Genomic DNA, 15,750 nt, shown 5'->3' with positions numbered 1-15,750 from the left:
GGTCAATCTAAATCTGGGCAGTCAAATTGGCGATTCAATGATTGTTCGGGGCGCCGGGAACAATAGATACGACACTGCGGACGAGTCGCGATGCGAGCTTTAGCTTTAGCTGGGATAATATAGAGACCGACTTGGATCCGTGGAAATTGTCTAGACTCTATTCGTAGAATTCCGGCTTTGTAAGCCAGTTTTTGAATATATAGTATGCACGTTCTATTCGCTCCTACAAGTCTTTCCGCCATTCTTTCAGTTTCCATTTTAAGCCCAAGCCGCGACATGTAACCCAACACAATAATATCGTGTTCACTGTGTTACGGGGATTTTAATCGGTGCATTCGCCTTTTGATACTGCTGACGTTGATTGAAGACACGTATATTTAGTCAACGCTGCTGGTAAGATTGAATTGGTAATAATTTTATTTTTTCAGCAGAGATAATTGTTACGATAACGTCGAAATTTGTGAGGACCATTACATTAATGAGATATAGGATTCGCCGATAAATTCGATGTGTAATCTTGCAAAACTAGAATTTTTATCCTGTAGCCAAATCAGTACCATTTTATAAGCTTCGGTAAAATTCGGGAGAAAAATTGTACAAAGTATGAAACGTGAGATAATTATTGATTCAGTTAGTCCGTAATCATTGGATTTAATTAAATGGCTGAGTTGCAATTGAGAAACATTTTGGTTTGATTTCATTTAATAAAATCAATTGCATAAATTCTCGAAACATTTATATTTTTCACTTGAGATAAAGACACCTCAAATCAAGCCAGCATCGGAAACAAAAGAATCAGATATTTTTAGACTCCTCTTATAACTCTTTAAGGTTTTGCATTTAATACACAAGCGTCAGTCCCGTTTTGAGATACTGCAAAAAGATGTAGTCTCAAATCCACACTGACAATGAGTCTGATACGAACTTGTGGGTTCAACATCGACGATTCGAGAAGCGAGCATCGTAATTCAGTATGCAATTAGCTTTGACAAAAGCAAGTAATTGATATTTTCAATTCACTAGAACTTCCGAACGACAAATTGGCTCACCAGGAAAGGAGTTCGTACGATTCGCATTAATTAATTGTGATGAAATGCACTTTTTCAAAATCAACACACCAAATATCCACAAGTTCATAATGGAGAAATCACGAGTTAAAATTCTGAACATCATTTGCTGACGGATTGATATTTTTGATTGTCATCGAAAAAAAATCCTAATGCTTAGCACGAGATGTAATATGCTATGCTTAGACTGGGAGAAAAATTAACTTTTGTTTTTTTGATGTTTTTTTTTTTTGCTGTTATTTTTGCACGATTATATTATTGATAATATCTTTTGATCACGAGTAGTGACCTGCGCCTTTTCCAAGCGTCGATGCGAACTATTTGAATATCAAAATGCCAACACCATTATGATTTTCGAAAGTCATTAATGAATTCGGATTGATAGCAAGTTTCCATCCGTTTCAACCGTTGATGATTTAATGTATACCACGCTTTTTACTTGAATAGGGTGTATTCTACTGTGAAAGGACGATCGGCATTAGCGAAATTCCTGGTTAAAAAACTATCCGTTTACGCCATTGCACAGGATGTTGACAGGAGGACATTATTCGAAGCTGCAAAGGAAGGATCATCAGAATTTGTGCAATGGTTGGAGAACAATGAGTTTCATATTTTATGTTAACGATTAAGATAAATTCGGAAGAACATTACTGCATCAGGCTGCAGCGTTCGAGGAATACCAAATTACAATTATGCTAGTGGCTACACTGAACCAAAATGTTTCTATTCAGGATATTTCTGGACGAACATTTCTCTATGAGCTTGTTTCAAAAGGGCGATTACGGGTACTGTGTATTCCGTACTGAATATCTTTCTATTACATGGAAGGATTCGACAAATCTGATGGTTAATTTTCTTAATTTCTTTATAATCCAATCACTGAACATGATCAGAAATTATTTCCATTATGAATTGAAAAAGTAATGGTTGATGCATTACTTGTTCATTAAAAAATTTGCAACCCTGTTCAATTCAAATGAACATCACCATCCATTGCCGACCGAGACATTGCCAACGTAAAAGGTTACCGACTGAGTTATCCAAGATTCACGTGTCATTGTTTTTCTGAGAATATAATTATTTCACGAGGTGGCGTGGATAAACAACCTTATGTGTCGTGTCCGTCACTTGGTGACGTGTGGAAAACTAGTGAGGAGAAAGTTGTTTTTCTTTACTTACATGGTTTATGTGTAGCTGAATAAAAAATGCCTGTAATTGTGCAACGCACATCAAACACGTCGGTATTCAAGTGTTCGAAAATTGCTGCGCTTTCCTAATAATCACAGGCTAACTTATAAATAAACAATCCTTGTCTCTTCGGAACGGCAACGGTGTGACAGTGTTTACTTGTCAATAAAAAGTTAATAATGATAATCAGACGTGGCTCAGTGTCTTCGACGTACTGCCACGCGTTTATTCGCTTGTTTGTCCGCTCGAACAGTAACTTAAAAAGCCGCATTTATCGCTACCAATTTCCTAACCTCACTTAAAATTGTCTGCACAATAATACAGCCGTGGAACTTTGTTCGAAAGGTTGTGACCCAATCCCCTGGTCTCATCGCATCGCTCTGCATCCCTTAATTAAGGAATCGCCACTGCGATTAGCTGGCGTAATTAAATGTCCTGAAAATTCCAACACTCGCTGCGCCGTTTCGTTTGCAATTTCTGTTGGCGATGCGAGGCTTGTGAAAGTCTATGAGCTAAAAGTTCGCATCAAAGAGCTTGATCGCTCTCAAAATGATGACTAACCTATCGCATGTAATGACGCTGGCGAACAGCGTCATCGGCGTCAGCGTTCTTGCAATGCCGTTCTGCTTTAAGCAGTGCGGCATCGTTCTCGCGGTACTGATGCTATTTTTGAGCAGCATTTTGTCCAAGTTGGCTTGCCACTTCCTTGTTAAATCCGCAGTCATGTCGCGCAGGCGGAACTTCGAGTTTCTCGCCTTTCACGCGTTTGGTAGGACCGGAAAATTCCTAGCCGAATTGTTCATCATCGGCTTTCTCATGGGCACCTGCATAGCGTTTTTTGTTGTCGTCGGAGACCTCGGACCTGAAATCGTCGGAAAACTTATCGACAAAACGCCGGAGGATATCAGGTCCAGTCTTTTAGTCACAATGGGTGTTTTCATCATCCTACCTCTTGGACTGCTCAGAAACGTCGATAGCTTGTCAAGCATTTGCACCGTCACCATTGGCTTCTACCTCTGCCTTGTTTTGAAGGTAATTCAATGCTTGGAATTCATTTTGTTTAATCATTGAAATTTCACAGACCGTAAGTCAATAAGTTTAAGCAAATTTCAACTTGATTAAACTTCGTTTTTTTCAAATACAGGTGATGACTGAATCCATGACGCATATTTTTGCTACCGACTGGTACGATAAAGTGTTTTATTGGCGTCCGTACGGCATTTTACAATGTCTACCAATATTTTCCATGGCTTTATTCTGCCAGACGCAATTGTTTGAGATTTATGAAACAATTCCAAATGTCTCTCTTGAAAAGATGAATCGGGTCGTAGACAATGCACTAAATATCTGCACCACTGTCTATGTTTGTGTTGGATTTTTTGGGTATGTGGCTTTCTGCACTCTTCCGTTCACAGGTGAGAAGAAATGTAAAAATTTATCTTGCAGTTTTTTTTCTTTATTTGGCCGGTTCGTTTCTCCAATTCATCATTTGTATGTGCAATTCAAAAATATGTCTTTTAATTTTCAGGAAATATATTGATGAGTTTTGAACCGAGTTTATCGTCAGATGTGATAAAAATTGGCTTCGTACTGTCAGTCGCATTTAGTTTTCCACTTGTTATCTTTCCATGCAGAGCGAGTCTGAATTCTCTATTATTTCGTTGGGTAAGCTCAAATTGAAACGAATTAGATGTATACATAATAATGACACAATCCAAAATTTCACAACTATGAACCCATTTTTAGGCTCAATCCCACGATACATCAAACAACTACATTCCAGAAGCTCGATTCAAGTGTCTCACTTTCACGATAGTTGGAGTTTCTCTGGTTATCGGAATTTTGATTCCAAACATTGAATTTGTACTAGGACTGGTGGGATCGACGATCGGAGTGATGATTTGTCTCATGTTTCCTGCCGCGTTCTTCATTTCCATCAGCAGTAAAAATACCAGCGAAAGATTGATGGCTCAGGTTTGTCTGCAAATCAATCCATTTTTGCTTTTATAATCTGCTCTAATCTCGTCACGACACTAACCTATTATTACTTTCAGATTATTCTTTTCGTAGGCGTGTGGATAATGATCTTGGGCACTTATGCGAATCTTTACGCTATAGAGGAATCTGCTAATATCAAAGTCGTGACCCCGGTAGATTCCTTCAACCGATTAAACAACATTCCAATTGATTTTATCAAAGATCGGGATGTTCAAGTCGTCCCACCAATTGCAAAAATAAATGATATTCCAAATATCATTGATGGTGAGTACTCACAATTCAGTAGAATTATCATCACTGAGAAAAGTCAAGAACCAACTACTAGTTTGTATATTTTCAGCACCTGAATTCAAACCATTTGAAGCAGAAAAGTCTCAAGATAAAGTTTCAAAGGAAGACGTACGTCAAGAACCGCCAATTCCAGTTGAAAGAGCTGTGGTTAATGAGAAATTGACTTTAGAAACGAAAAAACCTGACATTAACTTGATTCCCACGCTTGCTCCCGTGTTGCAAGAGATGGCTGAAAAGTTAGAGAAGTTGGATCAGAATAAAAATGAAAATCTTGAGGATAGAGACAAGAAAGAGAAAAAAGGTATGGTCGCGTCAAGTGTGGAAAAGAAAATCGGAGATGTTGAAATGAAAGAAAATAGAGACGCTGTTGTGCAGAAAGTCGATAATTACGTTAATTCTGACGCTATAAAAAAGGAGGAAGCCGAGTTGGCAGAGGACACGAAATTGGCAGCCCCATCGGAGGTTGAAAAGTTGAAGAAAACATTGGAGATGCATAAACTCGAACAAAGACAATTACTTGAGGAACAAAAAAAGATTATAGGCAATTTAAATCAACGTAAACAAGAGCTTGAGAGGGAAAAGAAAGAAAAAGAGGCGATGAAAAAAAAAGAAAAGGAAGTAGAGCTTGACAAGAGTATCGATGCTGATACTCCAATTGGTGCTAAAAATAATAATTTAATTATCAAAGATGTGGAGAAAAATGTACAGCCAGAGGAGGTCGTTTCTGTTGATGGACAGAGCAATAAGAATACAAAGAAGGATAAGTTAAGGGATACTGAAGCTAATAATGTAGAATTTGCGGTAGATGGTGATGGAAAGCAATATGCAGAGAAAGATTTATTCAATACTGTTGTAGGTGAAACTGATAAAAAATTGCGTGGGCCGATTCTTAGTGCATTAACAAAGCAAACCCCGAATTCGAGTAACGCAAATAACATTCCTGCAGACGTAAATCACGACAATATCATTTCACCTGAAACGAACGTCGTGAATATAGAGCCTGGTAAACCAAATCCATCCAACAGTGGTGTACAAACATTGTACGATAATAAAAAGAAAATTCCAGTTCCGATTGCTCTAGTTATGAGTGAGAAAACTAGGGTGAATGGAGTAAACGAAGAACGAACGCTCTCAAAAAAACAAAATGAAAATCTCGAGATCAGGCGAGATATTCTTGAGAGTCCAGACAGAAAAAAACGAGATATTGATGAGGGTATTGTAATCAAATCGGATGTATTGCCTGTGATCTTAGAAGCAGAGAAGATCGAGTCTTTCTTGAACAAAGTTGCACAGACAGATGATAAACAAGAGTGTGCTAAAACGGATGGCTCTCTGCAAGACGCAAATAAAAAAGTTACTAATCAAAAGGAAGGTGGAAATCCTGAGAAACCAACATCGACAGAGTCATTATTAATTAAAACGAATTCCTACTTATCTGATCAGAGCCTGGTGAATGAAAATTCATTAGTCAATAGTTTTGATCTGCGAGAAAACTTCGACAAGACTAATGAGAGAAACCTGAGACCTGCCAGTACCAATAATGGTGATAGTAAGTAATTCAAGTCAACCACTATTATATACCACTAATGTGATATGAGACTGCGGCATAATAATTTCAACCCTTTTTGTTCTAATGAATTTTGATTAGGTTATATTTTATTGTTAATGAAAAACCAATTGCGAAATATGGAAAAACAATGTCATTAATACTTGTGTGTTAAAGTAACGCAGCATAATTGAGAAAAAGCATTATTTTATACGTAATAATTACGAGTAGGTAAGTTCGGTGTCAAAGAAGGCAAAGCAATATATCGTTACTAATGACATAGCTTTATTAATCTTTATTGAATGCAATACCAATAATTGTATTTATTTTCAATGTGTCAGGTATTAATAGAGTATTCAATGATTTTTACAGTAAGTTCGAGAATTAACGATATGTGCAACTGAGATCTGATAATTATTCGGCAAATGTTGACTAAACGGTATAAATACTTTAAACTTGAGTAAAAATTGTCATTGCATTAATTTAAAAATTATTCTAATTATTTAAATATTTAGTAATAATATTTTATAAAAGTATCTGAAAATTCCAGCATACTAACTTGAGACAACTAGCGTTTGATAGGTACTTCGGTGAAGATAATAAAAAGATTGAAGATAAAAATATTTTCATAAAAATTTTCAAAATCTTAGCTACTAGGAATGCTGGTGTATGGAAAAATCGTGCTACAAGTCGCCTTAACCTGTTCGTAAACTCCAAAAAACACAAAGCCTCCTAATGTGAAACCAAATACTCTTGGCGCGAAACCTGCGAACAGTCTGTAAAAAGAAAAAAATCCGAATGAATGAACGATTCGATTAAGAAAAATGTATAATACTGATATTTAATAAAATAATAACTTGTACATAATTTTTGGTAACATTACACTTGCATTTTATTCAGATGTCTTGTCCCTAATTATTTTTTCACATTTACTGACTCATTGTACTAACTGTGTTATGTTATCCATCAAACAATTTGAATGACTCACCCTTTAGCGCCTTTTTCTCTATAGACTTCCTTCAGCATGGTCGATATTTTTACTTCATCCTTTTCTGCCGAAGTATCGGAAAGCATAATTCTAGTTTTCGCAACATCTAGGGGGGTCGTTATCACTGCCGCCACCGCAACTGTAATTTAGAAGCAATTTAGCAATGTGATCAATCACAGAGTGAGTTTTTTTCAACGCACCAGACCCAGCACCGCATATAGCTCCTTCCAGAGGAGTGCAATCTCTACACGCCTGGCGTTTCCAACATAGTTTGAAATACTCCCACAGCGGCATTTGTATTAAACCAAAAGGCAAATCTCTTAATACTGTGCTACCGTAACCACGATACAAAGTTCGTAATTTCAGTTTTCCCTTGTCTTGTAGGAGCGCCTGCTTTCTCTGCTTCATCACTTCCACCGGAACCCGAACAAGACATGCAACCTGTTTGTGAATTGGTTTTTAAAGTGAAAAAAATAACAACCTAGTCAGATTGTTCTCAATAATGTAAGGAAATTCTTTGTAGTATCAATTAGGGCTGATAACAGGCTATATTTTTCTCACTTTCAGTCATGTCTCTTCAACTACTTTAGAAATTTTCTAGTGTGTTAATTTCTACATTTTGTAACACACAAGTTTCACTGATAAAATGATTCGAGATTAATTAAAATCATTTTGTAATAACTTGAGAGCCAGGTATTTGGATTCCAAAAATGTAGTTTTAACAATGAAAGTAGTAAAATGGGGGTAAGTCTAAAAAGCCAATCGATATACTTTTCTGAGAGAAGTTACTTGCCACCAGTTCCATTTAAAGAAATTATATATTTTACATGATACAACTATGTAGAACTATTTACCATTTCACCCAAAGAAGCAGCACCCATATGAATGAAGAGGTGATAAGTTTGAGGTATTTTAGGCTGTGCAAATTCTTTAATCCCTTCATAAGTAATGAAAAATAAGGAGGCTGAAAGAGGAACGATTCAAGGTATAATCAAAAAGCATTGAATGGTGATGCACATTCTTCATAAATCATGTACATAGTGTGAGCTTTTCTGACACACCTGCTGGTGCGGAGCCAACCATAACTGGTATCACCCCCTGATAAAGTCTCCTGAAGCCGCCCGATTGATTAAATCCATGTTGACTCTGCAGCCTTGTCTTTAACGTATCCAGGGGGAAAAACGTCAAGTCGCAAACGGTGCCAGCGACTCCTCCGGACTAAATTTATTCATGTAGAATTTGTGACCGTTAAAGCAATAATTTTCTTTTATCTTTGGTATTATCACAGGTATAATAGTCGACAAGTAAGTTAATATTTGTTAGGGACTCCGTACTCCTGTACGTTAACAATCCGTTGCAACTAGCAGCATGCGTATTGAAAACTAGTTTTCAAGGTGTTTAGAGGTAAATTTGAAAGAGCAGGTTTTTTCCTACGTGAATCGTGGCATAACTTAAATAAATTATCAGATGTTACTTTGAAATCAGAAATCGGGATGAGAACCTGGACGGCTCGTGGTTATAACTACGTGGAATGAGACGCAGAGACATTATTTGTGAATTGTAAAAACGTGGAAAGGAACGTGAGATCGCTTTGAAAAAGGAATATTGTAAATTTCATCATTACTTACGATCATCGAGGAAAAAAAAACGTTCCTGGAATTGATGCTGCCGGCAATCTTTGCGTCCTCGTGAAACATTTCGACGTTGGATTCGGTGATCGATGAACAGCGACAGTAATTGGTGAAACTAGGAGTACATTTCAAGTATTTTATTCAGTTCGGTCATTTCGAAACGACTAGACTCATTGAATTTGGACGTGTCCGTTCGTTACGATCGTTCAGCCGGCCTTCGACACGTGATTCGCCTCACTTCGCGCTCAGTCGTGACATTTGCTCAATATATTAGAACCCTCGCGTGGTGCGCGCGCAGCTACGGCGGTTGGCTGCTGTGCTTGCGGCACCTGCTCAAGGATGGGGTCAAGGTCCTCCTTCCGTGACCTGCCTCAGTAAGGGCAGAAGCACGATTGACCAATAACCTGCGAAGTACCGCAAGCATTGAGACTAGTGGCGCTGTAGGGATTCGGAAGATGTGATTATAGCGCCATGTTGAAGGAAGGCACGGACGTAAGCCCCCTGATGTCAGACAACTTGAAGTACAGCAACGCGTGTTTGGTAAACGTACACCAGGATATAGAAATATGCTAATATTGCGGGGGAAAAACCGTTACTTAAGATCGAAGTGCGGCAGAATTTGGAATGTGAGTAGTTAAGTCTGTAACAAAAGGATAAATGGAAAATGAAGGAAGACAAACTGTGATACCTATCATAAGTCAATATTAAACAATTACTTCGAAGCCTTTCTGCCTTTGAACAAAATGATTATGAATGATGAATGGAAATATGTGATGAATAAGACTTTGTGCATCCTGACAAATACTCTATGATGTCCAGTGTGTGGGTTAATTTGATCATTTCGTCGACAGCGTTTTGTAACTGCTTGAAGCGAATTAGGTCCGTAGAAATAACCAACTGTTTTGATTTGAATGAAAATTCTATGATTGTCGAGATTGCTCGACGTTAAAAAAATACAAGAGTTAATTGGCGTTACGTTCTTCGCGATTTTATTGTTTGAAAGATGTCGAAAACAGATAAGCCAAGATTTTTATGCGATTTTTGGGGAGAATTTGTCCTCCGGAAATCGATTTGAACGATCAGCCTTATAAGACAAATTGTAGACCCTGGGAAAGCCAACGAAGATATATAAAACATCGTTAAATAGACAGCTAAGGCAATACAGGAGTTGAGGGTTTTTTGGCAATCCATGGGAATCCGATGCTCGCTGTGATTCTGAGACAGTGGGCAATCGATATTGCTCGTAAAAGAACGTCGATATAGTGCATGAGAGGATTAATTCCAACAATATTCGAAATCATCAAAATTTTCGAGATAATTCGGAGACACACTTATTTTCAGCAGAAATCTTTTGTCCAAGAATTGATTTGCATAGCCCTACATTGACTGATTGGACGCCCCAGAATGTATGGATAAGATCTAGAGAAGCAAACGTATAACAGTTAATGTGATACAAACAGAATATGATGTATATTAACTTCTTAATCATTTTAATACAGATGACATGAAACAGACAGATTACAATATCATACATCATCTATCCAATTCTGCAGGGGTGCTACACGCCGGCTGAAACTTCAGCTATGTGTTGGACCTACATTGACAGCTATCGCAGGATTATTTATAGTCTGTTGATAACATTGTATGATGTATGCTCATTCCCTCAAACCAAAATAGATTTCTTATGTGAGTTTGAATCATACTTTCATACCCCTTTTTGTTTTTCACTTCGATTCTATGTTTGGACTTGTTGATTTAATACACACTGACACATGCACACTTGTACAAAAATGAGTCATATTGAATAAATGGTGAAAACTTGAAGGATACAAATTTACGATGTTTCATTCACACCTTTTTGAAAATCCTTTAAAAATTGAGAAGGTTTGATCCGGAAGTTTGAGCGACTAGCCTAACGTAGGATTCGGACTGCGCGCAATCAGGCTGACGCTAATTTACGTCGGAATAGTACATGAAAGAATTCATTCCAGCACTTTTTAGAATCGCGAAAAATTTTCGCCGAAAATGCAAAGGGGTTAGCCTTACTTTTTCCTCATTTTTGGAGCTGAAAGTTTTTCGTCTCAGATTCGATTTGGATGACCCTTTCCTGACTGATTGGAGCCCCTGAAACTCAGAAAACACGGCAAAAGGAGCGTGGGATGGACAGGAGAGAAGATACGAGGAAAAAAGCACCTGCTGAAAAATGTCGAAAATTCAGGTTTTCGTTTTTTGGCTGTAACTTTCGATGCGTTGATCGCAGCGTATTGGGACTGCGCCCAATCGATTTCTCTCGCAAAATTACGTCGGAATAGTGCCACAATTAATTTATTCCAGCGCTTTTGAAAATCGCGAAAATTTTCGCCAAAAATACAAAGGGGTTAACCTTCCTTTTTTTTTGACCAAAAAATTTTTCGTCTCAGAATTGATTCGTATGACTCTTTCCCGACCAATTGGACCCCAAGGAACTCAGAAAACGCAGCAAAAGGAGCGTGGGATCAACGGAAGAGAAGATACGACAAAAAAAGCACCTGCTGAAAAATGTCGAAAATTCAGGTTTTCGTTTTTTGGCTGTAACTTTCGATGCGTTGATCGCAGCGTATTGGGACTGCGCCCAATCGATTTCTCTCGCAAAATTACGTCGGAATAGTGCCACAATTAATTTATTCCAGCGCTTTTGAAAATCGCGAAAATTTTCGCCAAAAATACAAAGGGGTTAACCTTCCTTTTTTTTTTGACCAAAAAATTTTTCGTCTCAGAATTGATTCGTATGACTCTTTCCCGACCAATTGGACCCCAAGGAACTCAGAAAACGCAGCAAAAGGAGCGTGGGATCAACGGGAGAGAAGATACGAGGAAAAAAGCACCTGCTGAAAAATGTCGAAAATTCAGGTTTTTGTTTTTTGGCTGTAACTTTCGATGCGTTGATCGCAGCGTGTTGGGACTGCGCCCAATCGATTTCTCTCGCAAAATTACGTCGGAATAGTGCCACAATTAATTTATTCCAGCGCTTTTGAAAATCGCGAAAATTTTCGCCAAAAATACAAAGGGGTTAACCTTCCTTTTTTTTTGACCAAAAAATTTTTCGTCTCAGAATTGATTCGTATGACTCTTTCCCGACCAATTGGACCCCAAGGAACTCAGAAAACGCAGCAAAAGAAGCGTGGGATCAACGGGAGAGAAGATACGAGGAAAAAAGCACCTGCTGAAAAATGTCGAAAATTCAGGTTTTTGTTTTTTGGCTGTAACTTTCGATGCGTTGATCGCAGCGTGTTGGGACTGCGCCCAATCGATTTCTCTCGCAAAATTACGTCGGAATAGTGCCACAATTAATTTATTCCAGCGCTTTCGGAAATCGCGAAAATTTTCGCCAAAAATACAAAGGGGTTAACCTTCCTTTTTTTTTTACCAAAAAATTTTTCGTCTCAGAATTGATTCGTATGACTCTTTCCCGACAAATTGGACCCCAAGGAACTCAGAAAACGCAGCAAGAGAAGCGTGGGATCAACAGGAGAGAAGATACGAGGAAAAAAGCACCTGCTGAAAAATGTCGAAAATTCAGGTTTTTGTTTTTTGGCTGTAACTTTCGATGCGTTGATCGCAGCGTATTGGGACTGCGCCCAATCGATTTCTCTCGCAAAATTACGTCGGAATAGTGCCACAATTAATTTATTCCAGCGCTTTCGGAAATCGCGAAAATTTTCGCCAAAAATACAAAGGGGTTAACCTTCCTTTTTTTTTTACCAAAAAATTTTTCGTCTCAGAATTGATTCGTATGACTCTTTCCCGACAAATTGGACCCCAAGGAACTCAGAAAACGCAGCAAGAGAAGCGTGGGATCAACAGGAGAGAAGATACGAGGAAAAAAGCACCTGCTGAAAAATGTCGAAAATTCAGGTTTTTGTTTTTTGGCTGTAACTTTCGATGCGTTGATCGCAGCGTATTGGGACTGCGCCCAATCGATTTCTCTCGCAAAATTACGTCGGAATAGTGCCACAATTAATTTATTCCAGCGCTTTTGAAAATCGCGAAAATTTTCGCCAAAAATACAAAGGGGTTAACCTTCCTTTTTTTTTGATCAAAAAATTTTTCGTCTCAGAATTGATTCGTATGACTCTTTCCCGACCAATTGGACCCCACGGAACTCAGAAAACGCAGCAAAAGAAGCGTGGGATCAACAGGAGAGAAGATACGAGGAAAAAAGCACCTGCTGAAAAATGTCGAAAATTCGGGTTTTTGTTTTTTGGCTGTAACTTTCGATGCGTTGATCGCAGCGTGTTGGGACTGCGCCCAATCGATTTCTCTCGCAAAATTACGTCGGAATAGTGCCACAATTAATTTATTCCAGCGCTTTTGAAAATCGCGAAAATTTTCGCCAAAAATACAAAGGGGTTAACCTTCCTTTTTTTTTTACCAAAAAATTTTTCGTCTCAGAATTGATTCGTATGACTCTTTACCGACAAATTGGACCCCAAGGAACTCAGAAAACGCAGCAAGAGAAGCGTGGGATCAACAGGAGAGAAGATACGAGGAAAAAAGCACCTGCTGAAAAATGTCAAAAATTCAGGTTTTCGTTTTTTGGCTGTAACTTTCGATGCGTTGATCGCAGCGTATTGGGACTGCGCCCAATCGATTTCTCTCGCAAAATTACGTCGGACTAGTGCCACAAATAATTTATTCCAGCACTTTTGATAATCGCGAAAATTTTCGCCAAAAATACAAAGGGGTTAACCTTCCTTTTTTTTGACCAAAAAATTTTTCGTCTCAGAATTGATTCGTATGACTCTTTCCCGACCAATTGGACCCCAAGGAACTCAGAAAACGCAGCAAAAGGAGCGTGGAATCAACGGAAGAGAAGATACGAGGAAAAAAGCACCTGCTGAAAAATGTCGAAAATTCAGGTTTTTGTTTTTTGGCTGTAACTTTCGATGCGTTGATCGCAGCGTGTTGGGACTGCGCCCAAACGATTTCTCTCGCAAAATTACGTCGGAATAGTGCCACAATTAATTCATTTCAGCACTTTTGGAAATCGCGAAAATTTTCGCCAAAAATACAAAGGGGTTAACCTTTCTTTTTTTTGACCAAAAAATTTTTCGTCTCAGAATTGATTCGTATGACTCTTTCCCGACCAATTGGACCCCAAGGAACCCAGAAAACGCAGCAAAAGGAGCGTGGGATCAACGGGAGAGAAGATACGAGGAAAAAAGCACCTGCTGAAAAATGTCGAAAATTCAGGTTTTTGTTTTTTGGCTGTAACTTTCGATGCGTTGATCGCAGCGTGTTGAGACTGCGCCCAATCGATTTCTCTCGCAAAATTACGTCGGAATAGTGCCACAATAAATTTATTTCAGCGCTTTTGATAACCGCGAAAATTTTCGCCAAAAATACAAAGGGGTTAACCTTCCTTTTTTTTTGACCAAAAAATTTTTCGTCTCAGAATTGATTCGTATGACTCTTTCCCGACCAATTGGACCCCAAGGAACTCAGAAAACGCAGCAAAAGAAGCGTGGGATCAACGGGAGAGAAGATACGAGGAAAAAAGCACCTGCTGAAAAATGTCGAAAATTCAGGTTTTTGTTTTTTGGCTGTAACTTTCGATGCGTTGATCGCAGCGTGTTGGGACTGCGCCCAATCGATTTCTCTCGCAAAATTACGTCGGAATAGTGCCACAATTAATTTATTCCAGCGCTTTCGGAAATCGCGAAAATTTTCGCCAAAAATACAAAGGGGTTAACCTTCCTTTTTTTTTTACCAAAAAATTTTTCGTCTCAGAATTGATTCGTATGACTCTTTCCCGACAAATTGGACCCCAAGGAACTCAGAAAACGCAGCAAGAGAAGCGTGGGATCAACAGGAAAGAAGATACGAGGAAAAAAGCACCTGCTGAAAAATGTCGAAAATTCAGGTTTTTGTTTTTTGGCTGTAACTTTCGATGCGTTGATCGCAGCGTATTGGGACTGCGCCCAATCGATTTCTCTCGCAAAATTACGTCGGAATAGTGCCACAATTAATTTATTCCAGCGCTTTCGGAAATCGCGAAAATTTTCGCCAAAAATACAAAGGGGTTAACCTTCCTTTTTTTTTTACCAAAAAATTTTTCGTCTCAGAATTGATTCGTATGACTCTTTCCCGACAAATTGGACCCCAAGGAACTCAGAAAACGCAGCAAGAGAAGCGTGGGATCAACAGGAGAGAAGATACGAGGAAAAAAGCACCTGCTGAAAAATGTCGAAAATTCAGGTTTTTGTTTTTTGGCTGTAACTTTCGATGCGTTGATCGCAGCGTATTGGGACTGCGCCCAATCGATTTCTCTCGCAAAATTACGTCGGAATAGTGCCACAATTAATTTATTCCAGCGCTTTTGAAAATCGCGAAAATTTTCGCCAAAAATACAAAGGGGTTAACCTTCCTTTTTTTTTGATCAAAAAATTTTTCGTCTCAGAATTGATTCGTATGACTCTTTCCCGACCAATTGGACCCCACGGAACTCAGAAAACGCAGCAAAAGAAGCGTGGGATCAACAGGAGAGAAGATACGAGGAAAAAAGCACCTGCTGAAAAATGTCAAAAATTCAGGTTTTCGTTTTTTGGCTGTAACTTTCGATGCGTTGATCGCAGCGTATTGGGACTGCGCCCAATCGATTTCTCTCGCAAAATTACGTCGGACTAGTGCCACAAATAATTTATTCCAGCACTTTTGATAATCGCGAAAATTTTCGCCAAAAATACAAAGGGGTTAACCTTCCTTTTTTTTGACCAAAAAATTTTTCGTCTCAGAATTGATTCGTATGACTCTTTCCCGACCAATTGGACCCCAAGGAACTCAGAAAACGCAGCAAAAGGAGCGTGGAATCAACGGAAGAGAAGATACGAGGAAAAAAGCACCTGCTGAAAAATGTCGAAAATTCAGGTTTTTGTTTTTTGGCTGTAACTTTCGATGCGTTGATCGCAGCGTGTTGGGACTGCGCCCAAACGATTTCTCTCGCAAAATTACGTCGGAATAGTGCCACAATTAATTCATTTCAGCACTTTTGGAAATCGCGAA

General features: G+C 38.6%; 2 protein-coding genes across 2 annotated transcripts; one reads left to right on the top strand and one right to left on the bottom strand.

Moving 5' to 3' along the window:
• The first annotated feature begins 296 nt into the window (after window positions 1-296).
• Window positions 297-6,972, top strand: LOC124299835 (putative sodium-coupled neutral amino acid transporter 10). The gene is made up of 7 exons (XM_046753225.1): window positions 297-393; window positions 1,515-3,287; window positions 3,400-3,670; window positions 3,784-3,920; window positions 4,002-4,229; window positions 4,310-4,517; window positions 4,594-6,972. The coding sequence occupies exons 2-7, from the start codon at window positions 2,805-2,807 to the stop codon at window positions 6,099-6,101; spliced, it is 2,835 nt and encodes a 944-aa protein (XP_046609181.1). The 5' UTR covers window positions 297-393; window positions 1,515-2,804; the 3' UTR covers window positions 6,102-6,972.
• On the bottom strand, window positions 6,726-9,101 carry LOC124299836 (S-adenosylmethionine mitochondrial carrier protein-like). The gene is made up of 6 exons (XM_046753226.1): window positions 8,707-9,101; window positions 8,140-8,296; window positions 7,933-8,042; window positions 7,279-7,519; window positions 7,079-7,217; window positions 6,726-6,866 (listed from the first exon to the last, which is right to left on the bottom strand). Exons 1-6 carry the CDS (start codon window positions 8,773-8,775, stop codon window positions 6,737-6,739), a joined length of 846 nt encoding a protein of 281 aa, XP_046609182.1. The 5' UTR covers window positions 8,776-9,101; the 3' UTR covers window positions 6,726-6,736.
• Between the last annotated feature and the right edge of the window lie 6,649 nt (window positions 9,102-15,750).

Source organism: Neodiprion virginianus, chromosome 3 (assembly GCF_021901495.1).
Source record: "Neodiprion virginianus isolate iyNeoVirg1 chromosome 3, iyNeoVirg1.1, whole genome shotgun sequence".
Taxonomy (NCBI): Eukaryota; Metazoa; Arthropoda; class Insecta; order Hymenoptera; family Diprionidae; genus Neodiprion; species Neodiprion virginianus.
This window is presented reverse-complemented; position numbering and strand designations above follow the sequence as displayed.